Raw genomic sequence first — 26,684 nt, forward strand, 5'->3', positions numbered from 1 at the left:
AAGGAAGAAGAAGATGGTTTAACTTTTTAACAAAAGTATTTGAAACATATGGGCAGGTTTGCAAAGAAATTTAGGCTCCTAAAGGTGGAAGAGCTCTGTGAGATCTTCAAAATCACTGCAGCCTCTGCATGGGTACCTACACACCATCACAAACTGGGCACTTCATGTCTTCCATAGTCTCTGTTTGGTGAGCATCAGAATTCATTGTGGCCTTCATTAACCCTATTCTTTTCCCTGCACGGCACCTGCAGCCGCTGTGCTCTTGAAGTTTGGTGTAGGACCTGCTCAGGCAGAGGAGAAGTGGATGGAAGGCAGGGATGGTCTCTCAGTAAAATGGATTTGTGATCTGTGGTCTCATCTGTTTGCTACAGAATTGCTCAGTAGCAGGGTATTTCATGAAATTCATGTCCTTGCTGTGCCTCTAATCCCCCTGGGTTGCTAGAAAGTTGGAAGCACCTGGAGTTGCACAGCACTATTAGTTTCTAAGGTGAAGACAACTTCTATCCCTAAAGCTCTGACGTTTGCATCCTTCTTTTGATTTTAGGCTGGGCAACAGCGTTGGTGGGAACAGGAAATTACAGTGAACGGAAATATTCAAAAGGGAGAATTAATTACCTACAACTTAACAGAGCTGATCAAGCCAGAGGCTTATGAAGTCCGTCTAACGCCCATCACCAGATTTGGAGAGGGGGACTCAACTATCCGGGTCATCAAGTATAGTGGTAAGAAGAACTTTGTGTACAAGCAAACGTGTTGTGGTGGGTTCTGTCTGCGGGGCACGTTACGGCTGTGCCAGTTTGCTCTGTGTGAGCTGATGGCCAGTCCTGCAAATAATTGGAAGGAAAGTTCTATGGAGAAGGGAGTAGAAATGATGGTCTCCACCTCTAGGAAGTTTCACAATTAAGAAAAAACATCTCTGAACAGCCAACATGAAAAATGATATTGAAGTTTCTGTGAAATGAAGGGAAAAATAGAGCAGATTAATGTTAGCTTCATGAAATAGCTCATTTCAAGAGTTTACTCTTACCTAGAAGACTTTGAAGGGCAATGAGGTTTGAAGAAAAATATATAAAGCAAGTAGTACTTTGAAGGTACCAAATCAGTTTTTTGATATCATCAAAATACATTCTCCCCCCGCCCCCGAATGAGCACTTCTGGAGAAGTTTTTATTTGGATGTGAATGATTTTCTTTTTAAGCGGTGATTGTTTCTAGTCCTATGCAAGTGGAAAAGGGCATTTAGACATTTCCCTCTAAAAGGTCATGCCGTAAAGATTTGTCCACTTTAATCTAACAAGAAAAACACAGTGTTTTACATCCTTCCATGCAGTCTCCTAGCGTTGCCAGAGGTAATTCCTAACATGCTGAAAAATCCCTCAAAATCCCTTTGTTAGGCTATTTATTTAATGAATAACTGAACCCTTTTTTTTGTAGTTCTTCTGTAAATAAGAAAATAAATAGGCAAAAGCTATGTCATAGCTAGCCTTGTAGGTTCAATTGCTCCTGGGGCTGGATCTGACAGTAAATAGTGTCGTACAGATACCTAAGAGAGCCCAAAGCAGGACATTGTGTGCAGCAGAAGGCCCCAAAGCAACGTACAGATCAAGAATTACTTTCAAAAATCATTGTCAAATAATTTAAAATAGTGAAAGATTCTGAAAAGAAATTAGATGTCTTGTGCTTCGTATGTGCAATTCATCATGGTCAATTATTAGCTCAGCCCTACTCAATCTCATCCTAAATTATTTCTATCTCTGTATTAATATCAAGGGGAAAAATTACATTAAGTAATCAGTGCTAAAGAATGTAGTTGCAAATTTCACTAAATGCCAGATCTGCTAATGATGGTAATAGATGAATCTTAGGTCTTGCCTGTTATAGGAAAGTGTTTGCAAAGTCTGCATTTCCCAAAGCTTATGAGGACAAAATCTCGAATAAACAAAGGACTTGTTTAGTGTGTCTATGAGCCCACAAATGAGGTCAAGGGAGGTGATTCTGCCAGTCTATTCCTCTCTTGTAAGATCTCATCTGGAGTATTGTGTCCAGTTCCGGAATCCTCAGCATAAGAAGGATATGGACCTGTTGGAGTGGGTCCAGAGGAGGCTACAAAGATGATCCGAAGGCTGGAGCACCTCTGCTATGAGGCCAGACTGAGAGAGTTTGGGTTGTTCATCCTGGAAAAGAGAAGGCTCCGAGGAGATCTTATAGTGACCTTCCAGTACCTGAAGGGGCTACAAGAAAGCTGGGGAGAGACTGTTTACAAAGGCTTGTAGTGATAGGACGAGGGGCAATGAGTATAAACTGGAGAGGGGCAGATTTCAACTGGAAACAAGGAGGAGTTTCTCAACGATGAGAGTGATGAGGCACTGGAACAGGTTGCCCAGGAAGGTTCTGGCTGCCCCATCCCTGAAGGTGTTCAAGGCTGGATTGGATGTGGCCTTGGGCAGCCTGATCTACCAGGACATATCCCTGCCCATGGATATTAGATGATCTTTAAAGGTCCCTTCCAACCCAAACTATTCTATGATTCTGTGACTCTAATATGAGCATTCTACTACAATTCCTGATGGAATTTGGCTCCTTGTTGGGCCTCTGTACCTAAGCAAAAAACCTATTTTCTGACATGAATTTTAGGAGTCTTGTTCTTGAAGGTGATCAGGAGCAGAAGCTTCATTCAGGCAGCTGGGATTTCTCTGCAGCAATCCAAGTCCCACCTTGCTGTCTGTGACAGGGAGACATCTGTACTCACAGGCATCTCATGTCCCACAACCACTACCCATTTCCATGGACCTCAAAATTTCTCCCATCCCCTAAATACTGACCATTGCTACAAGTGGGGGGAAACCCTTCTTTTAGGTCACTCAGTCGCTACTGCTTGATTTTTGTGGTGGTTGTACTCCAGCAAGTCTCAGGAGGTTGATTGAGGTCCTCAACTATGCTGAGTTTGAGGTTTGAATGGAACGTGATGCGATTTGCATTTCTAGCCTCCTAGCTGGCAGGAAGAACATTCCCATCCAGCACAAAAGGCGTATTTTGTCTACTGCAAATTTTCCTGCTTGAATCTGCCATTAACACAGATGTGAATAACGTCCCATTTCAAACGTGCTGATGAGGTGCCAACGCAACCTCCAGCCGCCTAGGAGAGAGGAAGCTGTTGCCTCGTGCCCCAGATGGAGAGATGCTTTCGGAGGGATACTCAGTGCTGAGAAATTCACAGCTACAGAAATGATGAGCCAGATGCTAATCAATAAGAGAAACCTAAAGTGACTTCCCTTTGAAGAGGGATCCCAGAACTGCTGGGTCTTACTGAGCTTAAAATACGCATTTTATCTCAGCATTCACCCAATGACTGTAGTGTCAGCAAACTGTTACCATGCTAATTGTAGGGATGTTATAGCATCAGCTATAAAATAATGATATCCCATACGTTTTTATAGCGCAAACCCAATACTTATAATCTGAAATGCTGTAGTCTTAGACAAGCAGTTAATGGTGAGTAGGATGCACAGCAGCAGGCCTGCATTGATGTAAGAATTAGTTATAAACATTACCCAGGAAATAAAAGGCATGATGAGAATGTTTCTGGAAAGGAGAGCGAAGATGATTTTTAATGTTTTCTCCCATTAAGTTTTTTTCCTAATTGAGACCTCAGGCGAAGAGGAAAACATTTGAATTTTCCTATTTTCAGTGGGATTTTGTGTGCCTGCGTAGGTTCAGTTCTGATCAATACTCCAGAAGCACACTGGCCCCTGCCTGTATCAGCCCTTCTTTCTCATCCCACCACTTTAGGAATAGTCTTTTTGGAGAACCAGAACCCAGGACCATGTCCGTTCAGGTTGTGAACATCAAGCATGGACACTTCACAGCCTCTCTGAGCAACCTGTTTGGTGCTTGATCACCCTCAGGGTAAAAAAGCTGTTTTCCTAGGTTTAAAATGAACCGATGTTTTTGTGTTGCTGGTGAGGATTCCTGTGGCAACCATGTTTTGCTGGTTTTTTTAACCCTTAAAGAGGCTAATAGGGTTTCACCCCATTCACATCAGAAGTGGCTGAAGTTACTTGGTCTGTTCAGCCTGGAGAAGAGGAGACTGAGAGGAGACCTCATCTCAGTTTACTGCTTCCTCACAAAGGAAGGAGGAGGAGCAGGCACTGAACTCTTTTCCCTGATGACCAGTGATAGGACTTGAGGAAATGGAAGGAAGATGGGCCAGAGGAGGGTTAGGTTGGACATGAGGAAAAGGTTCTTCCCCTGGAGGGTGGTGGAGCCCTGGAACTGCTCCCCAGGGAAGCAGTCTCAGCCCCAAGCCTGACAATATTCCAGCAGCATTTGGATGTTTCCAGCATCCTCTGGACCTCTTCCGACAGTTCCATATCCTCCTTATGTTGGCGATTCCAGAACTGGACACACTGAAGCCACGTTAATCCTACCTGTGAAGGCATTTTTATTGGATTGCACTCCCGTGTACATGATGCAGAGCACATCGCATCTTAAATTTAAGCCCACAACTGGAGATGAATATGGAAATTGCTAATATATAAAAATCACAGCCCCCGACTTGCTGGTAGCCACCTGAGTGTCCAAAATAAGGACATCATTAAAACAGGAAAACCTCAGTAACAAGCTCTTTTCAGTGTTCCCTGTCATCCCAAGCTGGAGCTGTAAATACATCATGAAAACTCTGCAGTATCCAATCCCATGAACGAAAAATTTGCCCATGGTGGAAGCATTTCATAGGGAAATCCCTCGCCTGCCATGAATTATTCTCTCCTCTGCACAATGAAAGGACAGGAGAAAAGAGCAATCATCACAGTAGGAGCGACATTGATAATTACAGCCAGACATTGCTTGACAAGTTCTTTGGTGGGTACATATGTTATTCTGCTAGTGAGCACAGACTGCCTTGTAAATACAAACAGAACCATTTCAGTAGCACTAATGAGTGTTTTGTAGGCTAACACAAACCAGATACATCTTGTAGTAACAGTTTAAATATAATCTCCATCACTTTGCATAAATCTGTGTCAGCCTATTTGATACAAACAGGCTGTAAAGACCTCCAACTACGCCAATTAAAACTGCAGTTCTTGTTCCTTTAAACATGCACTTAGGATAACAGAATGGTTTGGGTTGGAAGGGACCTCAAAGCCCATCCAGCTCCACTCCCTGCTGTGGGCAGGGACAACTCCCACTGGATCAGGGGCTCCAAGCCGCGTCCAACCTGGCCTTGAACCCCTCCAGGGATGGGGCAGCCACCACTGCTCTGGGCAACCTGGGCCAGGGTCTCCCTCTCTTTTTAATGTCTCATCTAAATCTTCCTGCTTCTAATTTAAAGCCATTCCCCTTGGCCTATCACTCCAGGCCCATATAAAAAGTTCTCCCAAGCTTTTCTGGAGCCCCTTTCATTACTGGAAGCTGCTCTAAGGTCTCCTCAAAGCCTTCTTTTCTCAAGGCTGGACAACCCCACCTTTCTCAGCCTGTCCTCATATGGGAGGTGCTTCAGCACTCTGATCATCTTTGTAGCCCTCCTCAGGACCTGTTCCAACAGCTCCATTGTCTTACAGCAACATTAAAAGAGTAGGTTTTCTGTTTCTTCTGTTTGGTTGTGGTGGCTTTGTTTCATAGTTTATGATGTTAGATAAGTTCAGCCTAATTGTTTTAATTTGCTTTTCTGCTTTTGTCAATCAATTTGAACTGGTTTGGCCAGAAGCTCCTTTTGCTCTGCTGAGAACAACCTCAACAGCGTGACTCAAGGTTACGCGCTGATGTTAGCCTCCATACAACCCCATACATTTAGATACAAATCAAGCAACAGTAAATGTAGTTCCTAGCAATTTCAGCTAATTCCAAGTTCAGTCACTCAAAGATGCTCACAAAATGAATGTTACAGAAATGTTATTGGAAAATGAAAGTTACGTTTTTGTTGAAATCCATGAGGTTATCTAATAGAATATAATGACTGAGTTTCTTAAGAATATTACACTAGGGACACTCGCTGTTCATTTGAAGGCAGGATAAAACAGGAAAGCTAATTTAAAGCTGTTTTGAAAACTTATAATTGAACCGAGAGCTCTGCAGAATCTGTGGTTTGGTCACAAACTAAGAGTTTATGTCTGTAAACAGAATGTGGGAAGGGCAGTAAGAAAACATGAAGCAACACTCATGGTGAAGTCTGGTGTTGCCAGATGCCCCTATGATTTGCAGATAAACTTTTATTTCAGTTTTTCTATTAATAGTACACAATTCCAGCCAAGAGCCTAGCATTCTTGTGTTTCTTGTGCGTAAGTGCTTATAGCAGAAGGGGCCTATTTCCTAGGTTTTCCAACTTTTGCCTCTATCAGGATCAGTATGGCCAGCAGGAGCAGGGAAGGGATTGTGCCTCTGTTCTCAGCACTGGTGAATCCTTGAATCCTGGGTTCAGTTTTGGGCCTCTCACTCCAAGAAGGACATTGAGGGGCTGGAGCGCATCCAGAGAAGGGAACAGAGCTGGGCAAGGGGCTGGAGAACAAGGTTTACGAGAGGAGGCTGAGAGAACTGGGATTTGTTTAGCCTGGAGAAAAGAAGGCTGAGAGGGGAGCTCATCACTGTCTACAACTACCTGAAAGGAGGTTGTGGTAAGGTGGGTGCTGGTCTCCTCTCCCAGGTGACAGGTGATAGGATGAGAAGGAATGGCCACAAGCTGCACCAGGGCAGGTTCAGATTGGACATCAGGAAAAATTTCTTCACAGAAAGGGTTCTGAGACCCTGGCAGAGGCTGCCCAGGCAGGTAGTGGAGCCCCCATCCCTGGGGGGGTTTAAAAGACAGACAGATGAGGTACTCAGGGATCTGGTCTAGTAGTGGACAGGGACGGTTGGACTCAATGATCTCAAAGGTCTTTTCCAACCAAGCAATTCTCTGATGAATTTTACCCTTCTGCAAACAGGTAGCACAGAACCTCAGACTAATTTCTCTTTCAAACTTGATTCCCAGTTTTTAGTGTTAGACAGGTTACTCTGGACTTACACCACGGTAGCCATTCCCATGGTTAAGTGCCCTGTAGGGACTATCAAGATTTGACTTTCATTCTGCTTCATCCTATTAAAGTATTAATAAGTGAATTACAGTATTAAAGAATTATAGATGTAGAGGGATTTGTAATTTTGCCAAAGGTTTGTGAAATACAAGTACCAGTTTCCTAGTTTCCCCAAAGATTCCCGGTACCCAACAGCCCTGCGTGTCACGCAGGGCATTCCACAGACCCAGGAATGAACAGACAGAGATTTGTTTTCAGCAAAGTTGTCTCAAGGCTTCTCTGCAATGATGGCAAAATGATTTTTGATGTCTCCCAAGGTGAAAGGTCAGCATGGGCTGCTCCTGTCGTGGGATGGGGAGTGGGAAGAGGTGGGCTTCAGAGAGCTGAGTAGAACGAAGAGAGTCAGGTGGGATGCAGAGAGGCAAGAGTGATGCAGAGAGGCGGGGGGATGCAGAGAGGCAGGAGAGATGCAGAAAGGCTGGGGGGATGCAGAGAGGCTGGGGGTTGCAGAGAGGCAAGGGGAATGCAGAGAGGCAAGGGGAATGCAGAGAGGCAGGGGGGGATGCAGAGAGACGGGGGGATGCAGAGAGGTGGGTGGGATGCAGAGAGGTGGGGGAAGCAGAGAGGTGGGATTCTGCACTGGTTCACCTTTGTCTTGGAGGGCAGTGTTGAGGACCCATGTGTACTGGTGGGTCCCTGTCCTGGTCACTCAACGTGGCTCCTCCAGCAGGCACAGGGTGAGCTGGCACTGCTGGCAGCTTGCTGTGGCAACAAGCTTCACCTTCCTTTGTCCTCATCGTGGATTTCTTTAAAGCCTGTCCTCCCTATAAGAGGACTTAGGTGCCAAAAGATTCTCATGGTTTTTCATGGCTGTGTTTCTCAGTCTAATGAGATCAAACCTCTTCTTGCAAGTTTACTGTGCTTATGTGCTTATGCAAGTGCTGCCTGTTTCTTAGGATGCGTGTGCAGACATCTTAAATTACAAAGTAGTACTATTCATTGAGTGAAAGTGTAAAACATTATGTTAATTGTCCTTGAACAATGCTAAAATGAAATTTTAAGTGATGAGCAAGGTCTGATGCAGAATCTCTGCATTTCGTGAGTTCATCCCTTCTGTAGTTTGTGTTAGATTCCCACACAAAGGCATCACCATGGAGATTTGCTTTGCAGCTGTACCTGGCCATGAAGATGATCCAAGGCCTGGAGCACCTCCCATAGGAGGCCAGGCTGGGAGAGTGGGGGTTGTTCAGCCTGGAGATCAGAAGGCTGTGGGGAGACCTTAGAGCAGCTTCCAGTGCTGAAAGGAGCTCCAGGAAAATTGGGGAGTTGTTCCTCATGAGGGTGGGGAGGCCCTGTCCCAGGTTGCCCAGAGCAGTGGCGGCTGCCCCATCCCTGGAGGTGTTCAAGACCAGGTTGGATGGGGCTTGGAGCAACCTGATCCAGTGGGAGATATCCCTGCCCATGGCAGGGGTGGGACTGGATGGGCTTTGAGGTCCCTTCTGTGGGGATCTTTCTATGATTCTACAATTCTGTCCATACAATATCTGTGCCAACAGACTAGGTTGGATGATTGCAGCATCTTGTTCTCCAGGCTGGAGGTACATGCGATTAAGCATACACATTGTTGATGGGAGAGGCTGTCTTTCCTCACTGAAATCATTGCCTTTGAGTTGCCAGGGAGCCACAAAATTTGTGAAAAGAGGGATTTACCAGTTTTCCTGGCTGTCTCAGTGTAGGAGCCATGATCAAAGTCCTGAGAGGGAGGGAACAACAGGGAATTTCAGATAGTCTGAATATTGATTAATTAGAATTTCTCCTTTGTGCTAATTTTATTCTTCTTCTGTCTTCCAGCTCCTGTAAATCCACACCTACGTAAGTATATCTTTTAGCTTTTTTTTTTTTTTCCTGGTATGTGGACTGCAAAACTCACCTTCTGTTGCCCAGGGAAGTGTTGAAGTCCCCATCCTTGGAGGGGATTAAAAGATGGGTAGATCATGTGCTCAGGAATCTGGTTTAGTAGTGGGCAGGTACGGTTGTACTTAATGATCTCAAAGGTCTTTCATGACCAAACGATTCTGTGATTAGCTTTATGTGCAAGTTTAGCCTGTGGCTGAAGGTCTCATTCTTTTTGTTCTGCTAAGGCTCTAAAGTGTGAGTAGATGGAGAAAGGAAAAATTTGAGTTCCGGCTCATCTTTCTTTCTCTCTGCCCAAACAGTTTATTTAAAGGAAAATATTAATGTTCTAAAACTAAACTCTATTTGTGGACATTGCAGCTCACTGTGTATGGGTGACGCTATGGGAGTTCAGGTTCCGTGTCGGAACTGTGTCTACACTTCACCAAGTGTGGTGAAAATCTTGAAGGAAAAGTCTGTTTATGCAATTTTACCAATTCATTTATCTTTGGGTAAGAACTGCATTTGCAGTTCTTGAGTTATTTTGATGCTTCCAAGGGTAGTCAGAAGTGAAGAAGCCAAAAGAACCAAAGGAACCAAAAGAAGAATGTTTTTTCATGCAGTGCATGCAGGAATTGTGGACCTCATTTGCACAGAGAAATGCGAAGACTAGAAGTGTGACCAGGGTTTGAAAGCATTTAGACAAATCCACAGGAGACAGCTCCACAGGAGTGATTGAAAACCAAACTAACTCTGATAAGTACTCAGTAATGTGCTGGTGCACAGGGCTGTTGCAGGGGAGGAAGGACTTCTCTTATATTTTTTGTTCTTACACTTTTCCATGGGCTCCAAATCCCTACAAATCCTACGCAGGAGCTTTAGTCTGTCCCAGTAAAGCCACCCTCTTCCTGACTGTCCTCACATCTATCTACTTGATGATTTTCTTTTGCATCAGGGTGAATGAGTGTTTTGCAGGGAATGGCAGGAAGATGCACCAGGGGAGGGTTAGGTTGGACATCAGGAGAAGATTCTTCCCCCAGAGGGTGGTGGAGCACTGGAACAGCTCCCAGGGAAGCAGCCACAGCCCCAAGCCTGACAATCTTCCAGCAGCATTTGGCCAATGCCCTCAGCCCCACGGTGTGAATATTGGGGTTGTCCTGTGTAGGGACAGCGGTTGGACTCAGCAGTCCTTGTAGGTCCCTTCCAACTCTGGACATTCTATAGTTCCATGATTCATTCCTCTTGCTTTTAACAACATAAGCCAAAAATAAAAGGAATAGGTTTCTGTCTCTCGTTATTGCTGCTGTGATCAGGCAGAAAAGCCTCTCTCTCCATCTCTCCCACCTGATGGAAGAGCCTTTCTCTAAATTTTAAAGTTATTTGCAGAAGATCTTGTGCAATGAATTAATAATTAATCCGGGCTTAGTTGAAAGCTCGTGGGAGCTGGAGGAACCACTCCCGTTGACTGAAATGAACAGTAGATGAGAACCTTGCTAATTAATATATTAAATATATACTCTGTGATGTTAAGAAAGAAGCGCATTGCAATCCCAAGTGCTTCACACTGCAGTCCTCTGTGATGTTAAGATCTGAGACTGTCTCACTTTCACGTGTCTCTAAAGCTCGATTAAAACCAATGGCTTGCATAGGCACGTGACGGAATGCTGGTGGCACCCAAATTGCCCATACAATAGGGAATGTGTTGGCTTGAGGGAGGGAGGATATCTCCAGCAACCTGTCTATTGTTTCCCTCATCTGCTTTCTTGGTCTGCCTCTCTGCACTGGTGGCAACGGGAAAGTTTGCTCACCAGAGCTATAGGGCACCCAGTGTCCCCTCTTTTGGATGACCAAACTGATACTAAAATTTTGGTTTGCTTTATTTCCCCGAAGACTTTTTGAGTGAAATCCTTTGACGGGAAAGAAATCTTGGTCTGCAAACAGGTTCAAACCAGTAAGTTGAAGAAGAGAGATTCTCTCATCTCCCATAACAAATTCAACCTCATTGTTATGTGTGCTTTCTACAAAAGTTCTGGTTTTTTCTAAACCCGTTTGATTGAATTCAGGTTTTATTTACACTATTATGAATGAACAGTGAGAGCTGGATTCAACTGGGACAAGGTACCTGTACTGGGATCTGAAGCCACGTTCTTCCTGCTTCAGTTCTCTTCAGTTTCTCCTGCCCTTGGTGTCCCCATTAATGACCAGGTCAGGACCATCCAAATTAATTGAAATGCTCCTTATTCTTGTGTTAAAAAATTACTGAAGTAATCCTATGGAGCTACTTCCCACTTTTATTCTTCTGTCACTAACCTTTTCCAATGTATGACACCCCTGTACTCATCATCAGTGAGGCCACACCTCGAATCCTGGGTTCCGTTTTGAGCCCCTCACTCCAAGAAGGACACTGAGGGGCTGGAGCACGTCCAGAGAAGAGAATGGAGCTAGTGAAAGATCTGGTGAACATGGGTTATGAGAGGCAGCTGAGGAACCTTGGGCTGTTTAGTCTGGACAAACAGACTAATGTTTACCAAGGTGGGTATTGGTCTCTTCTCTCAAGAGACAGGTGAAAGGACAAGAGGAAATGGCTTCAAATTGTGCCAAGGAAGGTTCAGATTGGACATCAGGAAAGATTTCTTCAAGGAAAGGGTAGATGAGGTGCTCAGGGATCTGGTTTAGTAGTGGACAGGGTCAGTTGGAGTCGATGTTTTCAGAGGTCTTTTCCAACCAAACGATTCTATGGTTCTATTGCAAATGATAGCCCCACACGAAACTGGTGTTTTCCTATTAAATAAATGGCAAACTTTTACTTATCTTTTTTTTTATCTGGACTGAATCTATTTTTTTTATTTTTCTACTTGAAGAAAAATCTTCTCTTCTGCTGATGGGGAATTTCTTAATGAAGATCTGAGGGCATGGCATGATGTGCAAATGCAGCTTTTAAGGTGCTGGAGGGGCAGTGTTAGAAACTGCTGAACGGCTGGAAATGCTTTGTGTTAATTCACTTTGCTGCAGGACTGGATCTGGTTGTCAGAACTCTGCTCCTTTAGTTACTCTTTGCCCTTGGGTTTTCTCACCCTGTGTAGAAGCAGCACCGTTTTCGCTGTAGGCAGGGCTTGCATAAGTGGAGATAGAAGCCAAATGCATAAAACACAGTGTAAACCAAGCAAATACGGAGCTCAAGTCATGTAAAAGGTGTTCTTGGAGGTGAGAAGCACAGATGGTATTTTGTTCATAGTGCTTCACTGGAGTCCCTATGTTTTTCAAGTGCTTTGTCAGGATCTTTGCCTTCTCTTCCTGGATGAAGGCAGAGGGTCTGCATCTATTCATGTGCTTCTCTCTCGAAGGATTTTGGATGTAATCTGCCCATGTGTGTTCCTTCCTTATTCTTTGAGTTGCTCATCTCTCAGCAAGAACCACAAGCTGGCCTCCGCTTGTGTTCCTTCTCTGCAACACTCATGATGGTTCTTCTCCAGTGAAAGATTCCCAAAATTGCCACTTCTTCATTCATTCAGAACTCAAGGAGCAGAAGACTTTGTTTCCAGAAGCAGAGGTGCATGGTGCAATGGTGGTTGGTCACGTTTGCCAGTGAAGGAGCTACAATTTAGGAAATTCATTCTCCTGGAGGATCTAATGAAGTTGTGGATTTATTGGGAAATCAAGTCAATCTGCTTGAGGAGCCAATAGCCACGGAATTTTCTGTGGACCACGTTTTTTTTGATAACCTTGTTTTATAGAGCAGTGGTTTATGCTGATTGTTGTGGAAGGGGTTGTTGCTGCCCAATGTGGGCCCTGGGTCCCCCCTGTAGATTTAGGTATTCCTGTTAGCTGACTACGGTAACAAATAACACCAACGAGTGCTGTTGGAAACGGGTCTTGGAAATAGGAAAAGTGTCGGCTTATCAGACCCTCAGGGGGAAAAATGAGGAGGAGGAAAATGAAGGAAAGGAGAGAAATAAAGAGGAAATAAAAGAAAAATAGCAAATACCCCCCACCCCATGGCTCCACCGCTGAAAAAGTCCTTCCAGGATGATGGGCATACAAATGGCCCCGCCTCTAGGATATTATTTATAGTTTCCTGGTGGGCCCGCACAGTGCTGCTTCTAGGAAAGTTCTGCACCTGAGTTTGGGGGGGCTGCTTCTACCAAGTGGGACTTTTCGGGCAACAAGTGTAGCTCGGCTGCTTGTTAGGGTGAGATAAAGTGTTGGAGGACACTGCCTCTGCTACAGTCTCAACCAAGATTTAAGGTGGCCAAACCAAGTGCTTTAAGGCCAAAACAAATCAGTCTCTTACAGGGGTGCAGTTTGCGTTGGTCTTTGGATGGGCAGAAGCAGTGTGAGGAAGGCTTGGAAAGAACTCTTGAGTGCACTCTGTGGGTTGTGAGGAATTTTTCAAGCCTGCTTTTTCAGTCTGTAACATTATCTGATTTTAAATAAGCTCCGGACCAGCATCCTTGCTTAGCAGAACGCATCCAAGCTAAGCTCCAGGTCCCTCTCTCTTCACTGATTTACAGGGAGGCTCCAGTGGCTTAAGTGGATTTATAGTTCACCGAAACCCCAAACCTGCAAACATTTATATACCTCCTCAATTTAACACAGATGAATAATCCCATGACGCCCAGTGTTGGAGTTGCTCATAACAATGAATATAAATTGCACCTCTATAAAGCTGGCCGTAGCTGACGCGGTTTGCAGTCGGCTGTATTCTCCCTAGAGAAGAGGGATTTGCTTGTTTTCTCAGATAAATCAATTGACTTTCCTGGAAAAGTAAACTCAGCAGGAACTCTTCATGTGCATAAAACTAAGCTTTGCACATTTTACAGTGTGGGGTCTTACTCTGTTCCAACGTGAAAATGGAACCTTTCAATTCTGATTTGTTTTGATTCCTAAATATCTGACAGTAGGACTTTCTCATCCCATCATAATCCAGCAGATAGGGTCACTGGACTGACGTGTCTCATGATCCTCTGGTTTGCAAAGGAGAGGATCCCAGTAATCCTCTCTAAGGTTCTTAGCATTTTTATTCTTCAGACCTAAGCTTTTGCCTCTTAACCTCAAGTACGTGATGGAAATCTTAGGGAAAGTCTATGAGATGTCTTCAGGACATCTGAAGATAACGTTGAGGGCCTGACCCAGGCTGCTCAGAGCAGTGGTGGCTGCCCCATCCCTGGAGGTGTTCAAGACCAGGTTGGACGGGGCTTGGAGCAACCTGATCCAGTGGGACGTGTCCCTGCCCATGGCAGAGGGTGGCACTGGATGGGCTTTGAGGTCCCTTCCAACCAAAACCATTCCATGTTTTTATGATTCTATGACATGATACAATCACCTGTCCTGTCCATACAGGTTCAGATAGACCTAAGCCTTTCTCCTAGGTATTTGTCTAATTAGTTATTATCATCTAATCATAGGGACACAAGGCTCTTCCTTAGCAATCCTTTCTTTTACTTCACTATCTTGATTTGCAGAGATTTCCTTCATGTCTCCCCTAAAGCTCCTTTGCTCTCATTTTTAGCCATTTCTTGCTTTCCCATCCCTGTTGAAAACCAGGAGTAGTTTAGGAGATGTTGCTTAGATATAATGTTTTTGTTTTGAGAAGGTGCAGTCTTTTTTTCCCTAAAGTTCTTATCCCTACACCAAAACAACCCACTTCTCACTTTTCCCCCCCCCAGTTGATGGTTTATGGATGTGCTGCCTGTTCTTCTCAGCTTTTTAGAAATGCTATCTGGGTAAGGAGAGACAAAGTTTCTGGGGGTAGTTGTGTCCATCCGAATATGTGATGAGCAACCATACAATAAGATTTGAACATAATTTCAAGTAACATCCACACAGGTTAATGACCATGATTTTTTTCCATTGAGGTTATTTCAAAAGAAAACATAAACACTAAAAGTGATGTAAAATAAAGGCGCCTCTGTTTTCCAGTCCTGTTAATAAGCATCAGCCCACAAAGTGATTATTATAATTGACAAGTTCTTTGACCAACAAGCGTAGGATGCAAAGCTTTAGCCACTAAACTTCTGCTCATTTGCTGCCTTGGCAGGAGAGTTCCACTGCGGGTTTGAGGACGGTAACATTTGCCTTTTCACTCAAGATGATACGGACAATTTTGACTGGACAAAACAAAGCACTGCCACAAGAGACACAAAGTACACCCCCAACACGGGGCCGAACGCAGATCGGACTGGCTCCAAGGAAGGTAAGTGCCAGCATTGTGCTTGCTCACCTGGCACTGGGAGCTCGGCTCCGTTGGGTTGAGGGACCTGGCCAGGACAGCCAGTTGATGCAGCTATGGCATTTGTCCTAATGATACCAAGAATAAGCAAACTTAGATGACTTCTGATGCTGAGGCAGGCGGCTGGTCCCAACACACAGCCTACTAATGGTGCCATTAACCATCTTGTATTGTTTCTGTTGTGCCATTTTCAAAGCTATTGCTTTCACGTTACAGTCTAGTGGGGAAATATTCTGGCACGTCTTGAAATAATCTTCCTTTTTTGTCATTGGAATTCTACCTTGGACTCTTTCAGACCATCATGATGAGATTCTTTTTTTTTTGCCCCATTTTTACTCTGGGCATTGCTAAAATGTGTAATCTTCAATCTGCTGCCCCGGCTAAAGGACGCGTGCTGTCTTGACTGCTGTGTGCATTTGCATTACAAAAGTCAAACGCATTGCACTGAATTTATCAAGTATTGCAGTAACTTACACTATTTTATTGTATGCCCCCAAAGGGGAAAAAAAGTCATACTGTATAGTATTTGCATGGTTGGAATAAGTAAATTTTGTCTCTCTTGTTGGCATAGACCAGGATCAGAGTAAGGGGGCCTACAGGAAAGCTGGGGAGGCTCTTGATGAGATTGAGATCTTAGGAAGAAATGTTTTGCTGTGAGGGTGGGGAGGCCCTGACCCAGGATGCCCAGAGCAGTGATGGCTGCCCCATCCCTGAAGGTCTTCAAGGCCAGGTTGGATGGGGCTTGGAGCAACCTGATCCAGTGGGAGGTGTTCCTGCCCGTGGCAGGAAGTTGGAACTAGGTGATCGTTAAGGTACCTTCAGACCCAAACCATCCTGTGATTCTATAATGATTCTATAATGATTCTATGAAATATGTGTCAAAAGCCACGATGATGTCAGATGAATGTGAAATCCTGCGTGTATATGTGTTGGAATTTGAAGACTGCAACCTAACAGTTTCCATTTGGACTTCCTCTAGGTTTCTACATGTACATTGAGACGTCACGCCCCAGGCTGGAAGGAGAGAAGGCCAGACTCGTTAGTCCTGTTTTCAGTGTTGCTCCAAAAAACCCTTATGGAGCTACCAACACAGCCTATTGCTTTAGCTTCTACTATCACATGTATGGACAGCACATAGGTGAGAGAAAGCCAATGACCTTGTCTTTTCACTTTGGGCAAAATAACAGGAGAAATGGGAAAGTTTACCCAGAGTTGTTGTGGCTGCCCCATCCCTGGAGGTGTTCAAGGCCAGGTTGGATGGGACTTTGAGCAAGTGAATCCAGTGGGAGATGTCCCTGCCTACGGCAGGGGGTGGAGCTGGATGGGCTTTCAGGTCCCTTCCAACTCAAACCATTCCATGATTATGTGATTCTTTGAAATTTCCTTTTGCATGAAACAGAAATACGGGAGGACTGCCAACACCTGCAAGGGCCATTTGCAACCACAGCTGGCGAGAGAGGTGCCTGATATCATTCTAAATGCTGCAAAACTGTCTTTTCCATGAAACAGCACAGTAGCAGGAGCCTCTCTTACAGATGGGAAGTGTTTCATGCATAAGTGAGTTTTTGAACATGAGAAATTTAGAGTGTGAAAATAGAAAAGTCAGTGTTTTCTAGGATGTCACCTGATACTAACACAGTTTTTTGAGTCACTCTTCGCTAGCTTCAGGGTTCAGAATTCCTCTCCCAAATAACAAGTGATAGGACAAGAGGAAATGGCTTCAAGGTGCACCAGGGGTGGTTTAGATTGGATATTAGGAAAAAAAAATCAGTACTTAAAAGGTGTGGAAGCCCTGGCAGAGGCTGCCCAGGGCAGTGGTGGAGTCTCCATCTCTGAAGGGGTTCAAAGAATGTATAGATGTGGCACTTTGGGACATGGTTTAGAAGGCACAGTGGTGTTGGGTTGATGGTTGGACTGGTTGAGCTTAGAGGGCTTTTCCAACCTTTATGATTCTATGAGGATCAAGCGATTAGCAGCAGTGCTCCTTGCCTGCTGGCAGCTGGAGCAGCGCAGCCTTGTACAGTGCGGCATCGCATGGTTACTTTATAAAAGCCAGGAACAATTCACTCACAAGCTGTGGCAGTTTATATAGTCAAAGTGGATCTGTAAGTCTGGTTTTAGTCACAGCTTCTACCAAACACACATTTAATTTCTTTGCATAGTATGAAAAAAAAGCGTGGAAAATAAAAGTATAATTGCACCCTTAGCAAGTTTGCGGACGACACTAAGCTGGGTGGAAGTGTCGATCTGCTGGAGGGTCGGGAGGCTCTGCAAAGGGATCTGAACAGGCTGGACCGCTGGGCAGAGTCCAATGGCAGGAGGCTTAACAAGGCCAAATGCCGGGTCCTGCACTTGGGGCACAACAACCCTGTGCAGTGCTACAGACTAGGAGAAGTCTGTCTAGAAAGCTGCCTGGAGGAGAAGGACCTGGGGGTGTTGGTTGACAGCGACTGACCATGAGCCAGCAGTGGCCCAGGTGGCCAAGAAGGCCAATGGCATCTTGGCTTGGATCAGAAACGGCGTGACCAGCAGGGCCAGGGAGGTTCTTCTCCCTCTGGACTTGGCACTGGTGAGACCGCTCCTCGAATCCTGTGTTCAGTTGTGGGCCCCTCACCACAAGAAGGATGTTGAGGCTCTGGAGTGAGTCCAGAGAAGAGCAACAAAGCTGGTGAGGGGGCTGGAGAACAGGCCTTATGAGGAACGGCTGAGAGAGCTGGGGGTGTTTAGCCTGGAGAAGAGGAGGCTGAGGGGAGACCTCATTGCTCTCTCCAACTACCTGAAAGGAGGTTGTAGAGAGGAGGGTGCTGGGCTCTTCTCCCAAGTGACAGGGGACAGGACAAGAGGGAATGGCCTCAAGCTCCACCAGGGGAGGTTTAGGCTGGACATTAGGAAAAAATTCTTCACAGAAAGGGTCACTGGGCACTGGAACAGGCTGCCCAGGGAGGTGGTTGATTCACCTTCCCTGGAGGGGTTTAAGGCACGGGTGGACAAGGTGCTAAGGGACATGGGTTAGTGGTTGGTAGGAATGGTTGGACTCGATGATCCGGTGGGTCTCTTCCAACCTGGTTTTTCTATGATTCTATGATTCTATAAATGCTAGACAGCCAGTTATTGTAAATCCTGTAAATCCCTGTGGGGTGCTCGGTGCTTACCATCGTGTCAAGAGGCTTTCCAGTGCCAAGCTGACCTGACTCAATACATTTTTATATATATTTCAAGGGCAAGCACATCCTCACAGTGCATTCTGGTGGTTGATTTGGAAAGCCTTCACCTGCCCTCAGGCAAAATTCAGGTTTTAAATAGAGCAGACAAGTTCACTTCATTTTTTCTTTGTTGTCTCCACACGGTGAGCACATGAATGCAGCCCCAGGTCGAAATTCTCCTGGCTCTGTGTTGCAGCAGAAGGAAAAAATATAAACAGCCTTACAGAGCTTTGTAACAGGTTATTTCTGGTGTGTGACAGTGAAGAGCAAGGTTATAAAAAGAAAGGGTCAAAGAGTTTTTTTCTGGAATACCTTACGCTTAGGATAAAATGTAAGAAAATTGTTGTCCTCAGAAGCTATTGGTGCCCCATCCCTGGAGGGGTTCAAGGCCAGGCTGGATAGGGCTTGGAGCCCCTGATCCAGTGGGATGTGTCCCTGCCCATGGCAGGGGGTGGAACTGGATGGGCTTTGAGGTCCCTTCCAACCCAAAGCATTCTATGATTCTATGAAAAACAACATCTAAGGCGGACATTTATCATAAACCTGGGCTTTATCAGTGGTGTAATTTGGGTTTTGTTTTGCTGGTTTGTCTTTTCAGCAAGTGTCTGTGCCCTTTGCTTCTTGACTGAGCTCACCCTTTCCTGTTTCTGTGTTATTTCTTGAATGGGTACATATAATGCTGGCTGCAGGAGGAGCTGCCCCAGGGGTGACAATGGTGGCAGCAATCAGTGATCACAGAATTTATTAATGGCAACATGGACACGTAGTTGTTGCAAACCAAATCTGCTCAATATCACCTTTTTTCCTTAATGTCTAAAAATAGTCACTATCATCTTAGTTTATATTTAAACATGATCTGCTTTGGAATAGCTTTGTGTAATATCATGTATTTTTCTGTTTTTAAAGAGCAGATGGATAGAAAAATAGTAAATTCATAGCGTCTGCCATGTGTTTAAATGCATGCTTATGCTAAATTCCGTATTTTAATTCCTGATCATGACAAAATGTTATGAAAAACAGGACAATGCAGTAAGCATACAAGAAATATGTGATGAAATCAGCAAATCTGTACCATTTGATCCCCTAGATGTAAAATCTGTCAGTGGAATTGGTCATGTGAGGATAATGAAAAGAAAAACCTGATGAGTGATGATTTTAGCACATGATTGTTGTCTGAGTCATTGAATTGATGAGGTAACTCCTGGAATGATTTTTTAAAGGTTTGTGCTCTTGGAAATTTCTTTGGGTTAGGAAAGAGGTTATTACAACACAATGATTTGCTGAGATGAATCAGGTCTAATCCTGAGAGAGCATTTCAGATGATGGACCCTTGTGGTAAAGATGGTCACCAGCCTTCTGGGCTGCAACAGGCAGAGCGTGGCCAGCAGGGCAAGGGTGGAATCCTGCCCCTCCACTCAGCTCTCGGGAGGCACTGGCAGGGTGCTGGGTCCAGTGCTGGTCCCCCAGGACAAGAAGGACATGGACTTACTGGGGAGAGTCCAGTGAAGACCAGCAAAGGTGATGAAGGGACTGGAGCATTTATCCTATGGGGAAAGGCTGAGGGAGCTGGGACTGCTTAGCTTGGAGAGGAGAAGGCCTAGGGAGATGTCATCAACAGATGGAGATGTCATCAACAGAGGTCCCAGACTTCCTGAAGGGAGGATCTAAAGAATATGGAGTTTGGAGATACATGGGAACTGGGCAAGAGACAATGGGCACAAATTGAAATAGAAGCAATTCTGTTTAAATATAAGAAAATTGTAATTTTTTTTTTTTTCCCCCTCTGCTAGGAAGGTGGTTAGACACTGGCAGAGGTTGTGGAGTCTCTGTCTGTGGCAATATCCAGAATCTGATTACATGTGGTACTGGGCAACCTCCTCTAACCTCTAACCTGTTGTGCTTTAGGCAGGGGTTTGGACAGTGTGATCTCCAGAGGTGCTTCCAACCTCAGTGATTCTTTATGAAGGATTAATCCCCTGTGGGGAATTGTAAATCTTATTGCTAAAACAGATTGACCGGTTTATCACAAGCTGTTAGAAGCCTTGACCCTTCACTGCTGCTCTGGAATTAGCAGCCAACATGCAGAAGGTGCTTCTCATCCCCATTTAGGAGTGAGCACTGCCCGCTGGGGCAGCTGTCAGCTGAACTGTGGACTGCCAGCTCATTGATTCTTTCACAAGAGCAGTTTAGGAGCTGCTAACTGAGCCCTCGTGTATGATCTTTGTGCTGTAGGCTTTCTCTTTTGAATAAACTTGAGCTGCTGATTCTTGACCTGACTTCACAGAGAATTTGAAGCGTCTTGCAGGGGAATTTGCCTTAAGTTAATTCCAGCCTGTTCCTTCTGAACAATGTGTTCAGAGAAGATATGTGGCTATCAAACTTTGATTTTTCATACAAAGTGCTATAGCCCTGCTCAGCAGACTTTTGTGCCACAAGTGTTGCTTTATTGTCCCTAGTTATCCGTACCCAGATGACCTCAAGCTGGACTAGATCAGATATTAGGAAATGTTTCTTGCTCACAGAGAGGTGAAGCCCTGGTAGAGGCTGCCCAGGTCAGCAGTGGAGTCTCCATCACTGGAGGGGTTCTAGAGAGGTGTAGATGTGGCACTTTGAGGACATGGTTTAGTTGGCACGGTGGGGTTGGGCTGACGGTTGGACTTGAAGATCATAGAGGTCTTTTCAGACCTTAATAATTCTATGATTCTAAGATTTCCAAGCAGTATTAGGGTTATTATTTCCATGTCTCAGGGGCAAAGTACTCTGTTTCTGAAACAGTTTTGGTGCTCATCAAAATGTTCGTGCATTTCTGTCAAGATTTTGAAGGATCACTTATAAAATGGAAAATTATCCTGGAATGATGCTCTGTTGCTGATGTGGACTGGTCCTGGAGGCTCAGAGGAAAAGAACCTTCATCCTCCAGTCTTAAAAATGAGTGACCTCAATGACATCAATTTGAGAAAAGGGCTGTTGTGCTGTATTGAAAACAAACAGCATATCAGTTTATCCAGCTCAGCTGCTGTGCCTGCCATTCAGGTCATCGGTGTCTTGGGAGAAGAGGCTGAAAATTTCTGTAGCGATAAGGAGAGGCACTTGGGAGTCTTTGCAGGGAGCAGAGCACAGATCCGAGATTAGCACTGATGAGATAAACAGGGACCTACATCCCGTGCCGTGGCAGTTCTGTTCAGGATGATAAAGTGGGGGGTTTTTTTCACCTGAAATAGATGGCTCTTACTCACAAGTCAGAGTGTAATTCCTGATGGATCACACAGAACTGAATCTGAGAGTGCTGGTACATGTGCTTTGCTCCACTCCCTGATTATCCCTAAAGCATAAGAAAAATAGAAGTTTCCATCACTTGATTTGCAGCAAACAAGAAGCCATTTCTGGTGAACAAGAAAATGAAGAGTCACTGCCCTTATTGTGTCTCTATGTCGAGTCAGAATGCAGGTGTAGTTCCATTATAGCTTTCACCATCTTTTAAAGCAATCTGTAGTTCCAGTTTTTCCATCTACACCACAGGAAGGGGCATTTCCAATTGGCATTCCAAGAACAATAAATTTCTCCTGTTATTGGAGAGCCATCACAAGATGAAAAGTGGAAGCAAAACATTATGTTCATAGCACGCTGTGAAAGCTGTTTGTATTTGCACAGTGATGAGCACTCCAAACGTCACCCCAGTGTTGCAGCTGGCGATGTCTCCGGAGAAGCCTGTGCTTTCTTGGCAGGATGCTGTCAGAACGTCCTTAATTCACAGCTGTTACCCCTTCCCCACTGTTTTTGTCTCCTACTTAAGAATCATAGAATCGCTTGGTTGGAAAAGACCTTTGAGATTGAGTCCAACCGTACCTACCCACTACTAAACCAGATCCCTGAGCACCTCATCTCCCTGTCTTTTAAACCCCTCCAGGGATGAGGACTCCACCACCTTCCTGGGCAGCCTCTGCCAGGGCCTGTGAACCCTTCATTACCCATTTCTCTAGAGTATGGAAGAGTTTGAAATCCTTAGATGAACTCTTGCAGGACACACATGGATGTGAATGCCGTAGCCAATGCATCCTCCACCAGCATCAGCTTTGAAAAGGCCGTGTAGCTTTTCCAAGATCCTACTCGCATAATTTCAAGGAGAAGCAAGTGTTGCATGTGTCATTAGTTCAGTTTTCAGGTGTGTGTGCATCCCTAGCAAAGAGAGTCCAGCAGGTTCATGCATACAAACCATCATCCTGGGCAATGACTGAGCTTGTCTGGTACAGTCAAGGCTATGTTGCATTTTAAGTAAGATTGCTCTTATTCTGCTATGAATTTGAAGATATTATGTGACACACAGAGGCTGAGTGTGCTATGAACAATCTTAAATCTCTGTAACCTCAGCAGAGATGGAATTACAAGCTTTTCACATCTGAATTATTCAGCTCTTCCAAACAGCCCTGCAGCATGGGCTATATTCAGCCTGTACAGGCAGGTGAAACAATCAGCCAGCAATTCATCCCTTGCACGAAAGGGGTATTGCTTTTGATCAGTTAGAAAAATAACATTATCTATAACTCTATTTTATAACTTTAGATAGTCTTGTCAAAGACCCTGTCATTTTTCAGTCCAGAGACCCAGCACAGCTGTTGAAAAAAGTCTTGGAGAGAAGCAGTTGGGAAGGAAGGGGAGTGGTTGTAGCTGAATAATATCAAGCTTACCCAAGAGCTGTTGCTGTTTGGAAGGGGGCTGAGGCTGAGCAGTGCTTGCTATGAGCAGCCCGGCACCGTCTGGTTCTGAGGTTACTCCAGGGAACCCTCCTGAGCATCCCCCTTCTTGCCAGCCCTCTCTGTTTCTTTTTCTTTTGCCCAGTAGCATGCTTGTAGGCAGAGGGAAAATGTCCTCGTTGGAAGCCGTGTTTTCTTTGTGCTGCTTCTGCATCCTCCCCTGCATTCGGGCAATGAAATGCTGCAGTGGCAGGCAGGTGGGAGACATGGGGCTGTCCAGGCTCTTGGGCAAGCAGCGCTTCCCCCACCTCCTTCAAAGAAGATGTATGGCTTCATTCTGGGCACCCTGTTGAAACAGCCGTGATGGGAATATTGGCTGCTCCATTAGACGTTTAGCCTTATGTTTATCAAGGCACCGAGTTTTGCTGTTGCTAGAAATAAGAACTTTTTATTAGCAGGAGCTGAGTCACTGTGCAGCTGCCTTCAGATCTAAGAGGTTTCATTGCAAGTATAATTTGTATGAGCTTCCCAGCTGCCATGCCTAACGCCCTCTAAAAACAGTAGTCTTGTGTCAACTTGGCTGTCTGAACTTTCTCAGATGAAGGCGAATGTGATGATTTACACAGTATAAAGAGACACCACTGCCCCGTGCTTGTACAGAGAACTGCACTGGGCAAGAAGGAACAGAAACCCCAAACCTGCTAAATGTATTCAATGCATTTGCTGTCTCTTGGGGCGTCAATACAGTCTGTTTTCTGTTCATGGTCCTGCACCAGGGGTGGTTTAGATTGGATATTAGGTAAAATTTCTTTATGGAAAGAATGGTAATGCCCTGGCAGAGGCTGCCTATGGCAGTGGTGGAGTCTCCATCCCTAAAGGGGTTCAAAAATGTGTAGATGTGACGCTTCAGGACATGGTTCAGTCAGCACGGTGGGGTTGGGCTGACAGTTGGACTGGATGAGCTGAGAGGTCTTTTCCAACCTTAATGATCCTATGATTCTGAGATGGTGAGGTTAACCAGAGAGAAGGACCACAATCTTACCTTGTTGCAAAACGCGTCTGTGCTGGAATCAGTAACGTAATGGTCAGCAGTGGGGAAAGACTCAGGTCTGTGGGGTTTTTTTTTCTTCACAGCAAGACTCTACCAAAGGTATTTTAACTGAGAGAATTACATTGTCCTTCAAAAATACTCCTTAGCCGGAGTAAGGGCATCACATCTATCTCTGAGATAGATACGCCAGGCTCTATGGCTATCTGTTATTTAAATAATGTGCAGAGTAAACGAGAAGCTAGACAGTCTATAAACTAGAGCTAAGCATAAAGCAACCAAGTTGCTTATTTATCTGTGGATAAGGAGGTTATAAATGCTTCATTTGCACTACAGCACAAAAAGCTCACCCTGAGAAGCCTTGCGTCCTTCGGATGCAACTGCCCTGTCTACTCCCTGCATGCTTAGGAGTGAATTCACATCGTGAGTTCCCAGTGTTCCCAAGTTTAAAAGCTTTTGAATTTACAAGAAACTCTCCCACACACACTCCGACCTGGCAGAGGCCCATGGAAAGCAGGAACGGGGGTGAGCAGGGGACTGCTGCTCTTCCCAGCCCAGCATCCCTGCTCCATCAGAGCACCTAACCAATTCCAGTTCTCCACCTCTCTTCTAGGAAGCTTGAACGTTTACCTGCGGTTGAAAGGTCAGACCGCGATAGAGAACCCCTTGTGGTCTTCAAGTGGAAATAAGGGACAGCACTGGAACCAAGCCCGTGTTAATATAAACCCCCCAACTTCATTTCAGGTAACGACTGGTGCCTCACACACCAGGAATGGGAGTATTCGGGATTTGGAGGGGGGACATGTGTACGCTGACCCTTTCCTTCTGACACAGGACTTCACAGCTTCATTTCAGCTCTGAAAGCTGCTTTATGGACAGATAATTGCTTTCCTTGCTTTAAATAGGTGAGCACCATAATGCACAGTTTAATAGAAGAACAGCAGCTCTTTTTGGAAGACAAAATATCTTTTGGTTTTCAGAAGATGCTGGTAGCCGATATAAAATGTTTTTATATTTCAGATTAACAATTCAAATACAAAACTACTGCCTGTGAAAGAATATTGAGGGTCTATGGTGCAGTACCTGTGTTAGAGATCTCTTGAAATACATGCACAAAAGAACTGATCTCCTGAGTCTGTGCTGAAAGGCACCAAAGCAGCAGCGCTGCCTGCGCAGAGCCCCTGGTACAGCAGAGCTGCACGTCGCATCCCCTAAGCGTATGCAAGTTGTGACAGGTTTTCACACATCTCAGTTTTGGTTCGACAGTGAGATGCTGATAGACCTATTACGGGCAGTTCTCATTCACGCTGTGAGCTGTTTGTTGCTGGAACAGACCCAAAAAGGCAGCTGCTGCAAGCAAGACCTCGTGTGTTTGAGCCTGGGAGCATCGTCACGGCAGACAGGAGTCACAAGCTGTGGCCTGCAGTGCAATGTTCTCCAGGCTCCTCCATCCCTTCTCTGTAAACCCTAGGTCCCCTGGGGGAAGAGAATGGCTTTGGGGGAAAAGAGTCATTCAGTGCAAGTCAAATCTGCTCTCTTAAACACGTACATTGGGATTCACTTTCTGGGTAATTGCTGATCCTGACCCTTTGTTTTTATTTCCATGCATGAGAGGCAATGACAGAAGAGAAATGGTTTGGCATACATGAGTGCAGAAGCATTGCATGGGAGGAAACTAGAGGAAAACTGAAGGAGAAGGATATGTGATGTAAAATGTTACGATAATGACAGCCTTAGAGCAGTTCAAGTACTGAAAGGGCTTCCAGGAAAGCTGGAGAGGGGCTCCTGGACAGGGAGTGCAGGGACAGGATGAGAGGGAATACTTTTAAGCTGAAATACGGGAAATTCAGAGAAAAATGTCTTGCTTTGAGGGTGGGGAAGCTCTGGCCCAGGTTGCCCAGAGCAGTGGTGGCTGCCCCATCCCTGGAGGTCTTCAAGGCAGGTTGGATGGGGCTTGGAGCCCCTGATCTAGCAGGAGGTGTCCCTGCCCATGGCAGGGGGTGGAACTGGATGGGCTTTAATGTCCTTCCAACCCAAACCATTCTGTGATGTTTAAGTGGCAGAATTTAGGAGGAAGAGTGCAGAAAAGAAGGATGAGTGTTAAACAACACTCAGAGCGTGGGAGCTGAGCTGAGTGGGTGAGTTTTGCATTGGTGAAGTCAGGGTAAATCCACGGAGTCCGAACACTGAAGGAGGGAAAAATTATTTAGTTTCTGGATGTAATGAATGGACTGGTAAAGGGAGGGAAGGTGTGACTGGGGAAGCTGAAACTGAAGTGATCACAGTTGTGTCTGTGAGGGATTCCTGAGACTTGGGCAGGGCATTAGCAGAAGTAGAGGAAGGGTAAGGATATCAGGACATGGTCAAGCACTGGAAGAGGCTGCCCAGGGCAGTGGTGGAGTCCCCATCCCTGGAGGGGTTCAAGGAATGTGTAGATGTGACGCTTCAGGACATGATTTGGTCAGCACACTGGGGTTGGGCTGGCATCTGGACTGAATGACCTTAGAGGTCTTTTCCAGCCCTAATGGTTCTATGATTCCATGATCAGCCTCAGGCAGAGAGATGCAAAGGATTTGCCACCAGCAATGCAGAGGAGTGGAGGAGGGTGATGT

The 26,684-nt window shown here is 45.2% G+C and overlaps 1 protein-coding gene and 1 long non-coding RNA gene across 2 annotated transcripts in view; one reads left to right on the forward strand and one right to left on the reverse strand.

The window, feature by feature from the left end:
• MDGA2 (MAM domain containing glycosylphosphatidylinositol anchor 2) overlaps positions 1-26,684 on the forward strand; it is a 359,263-nt gene that overhangs the window by 326,261 nt on the left and 6,318 nt on the right. The window contains exons 11-15 of the mRNA XM_069856787.1: positions 545-722; positions 8,860-8,880; positions 14,939-15,094; positions 16,110-16,268; positions 24,686-24,816. Of these exons, the coding sequence (XP_069712888.1) occupies positions 545-722; positions 8,860-8,880; positions 14,939-15,094; positions 16,110-16,268; positions 24,686-24,816 (645 nt within the window). The remainder of the gene's footprint in view (positions 1-544; positions 723-8,859; positions 8,881-14,938; positions 15,095-16,109; positions 16,269-24,685; positions 24,817-26,684) is intronic.
• LOC138720596 (uncharacterized) overlaps positions 1-26,684 on the reverse strand; it is a 319,432-nt gene that overhangs the window by 1,505 nt on the left and 291,243 nt on the right. The window lies entirely within an intron of this gene.

Source organism: Phaenicophaeus curvirostris, chromosome 5 (genome assembly GCF_032191515.1).
Source record: "Phaenicophaeus curvirostris isolate KB17595 chromosome 5, BPBGC_Pcur_1.0, whole genome shotgun sequence".
In the NCBI taxonomy this organism is placed as follows: domain Eukaryota; kingdom Metazoa; phylum Chordata; class Aves; order Cuculiformes; family Cuculidae; genus Phaenicophaeus; species Phaenicophaeus curvirostris.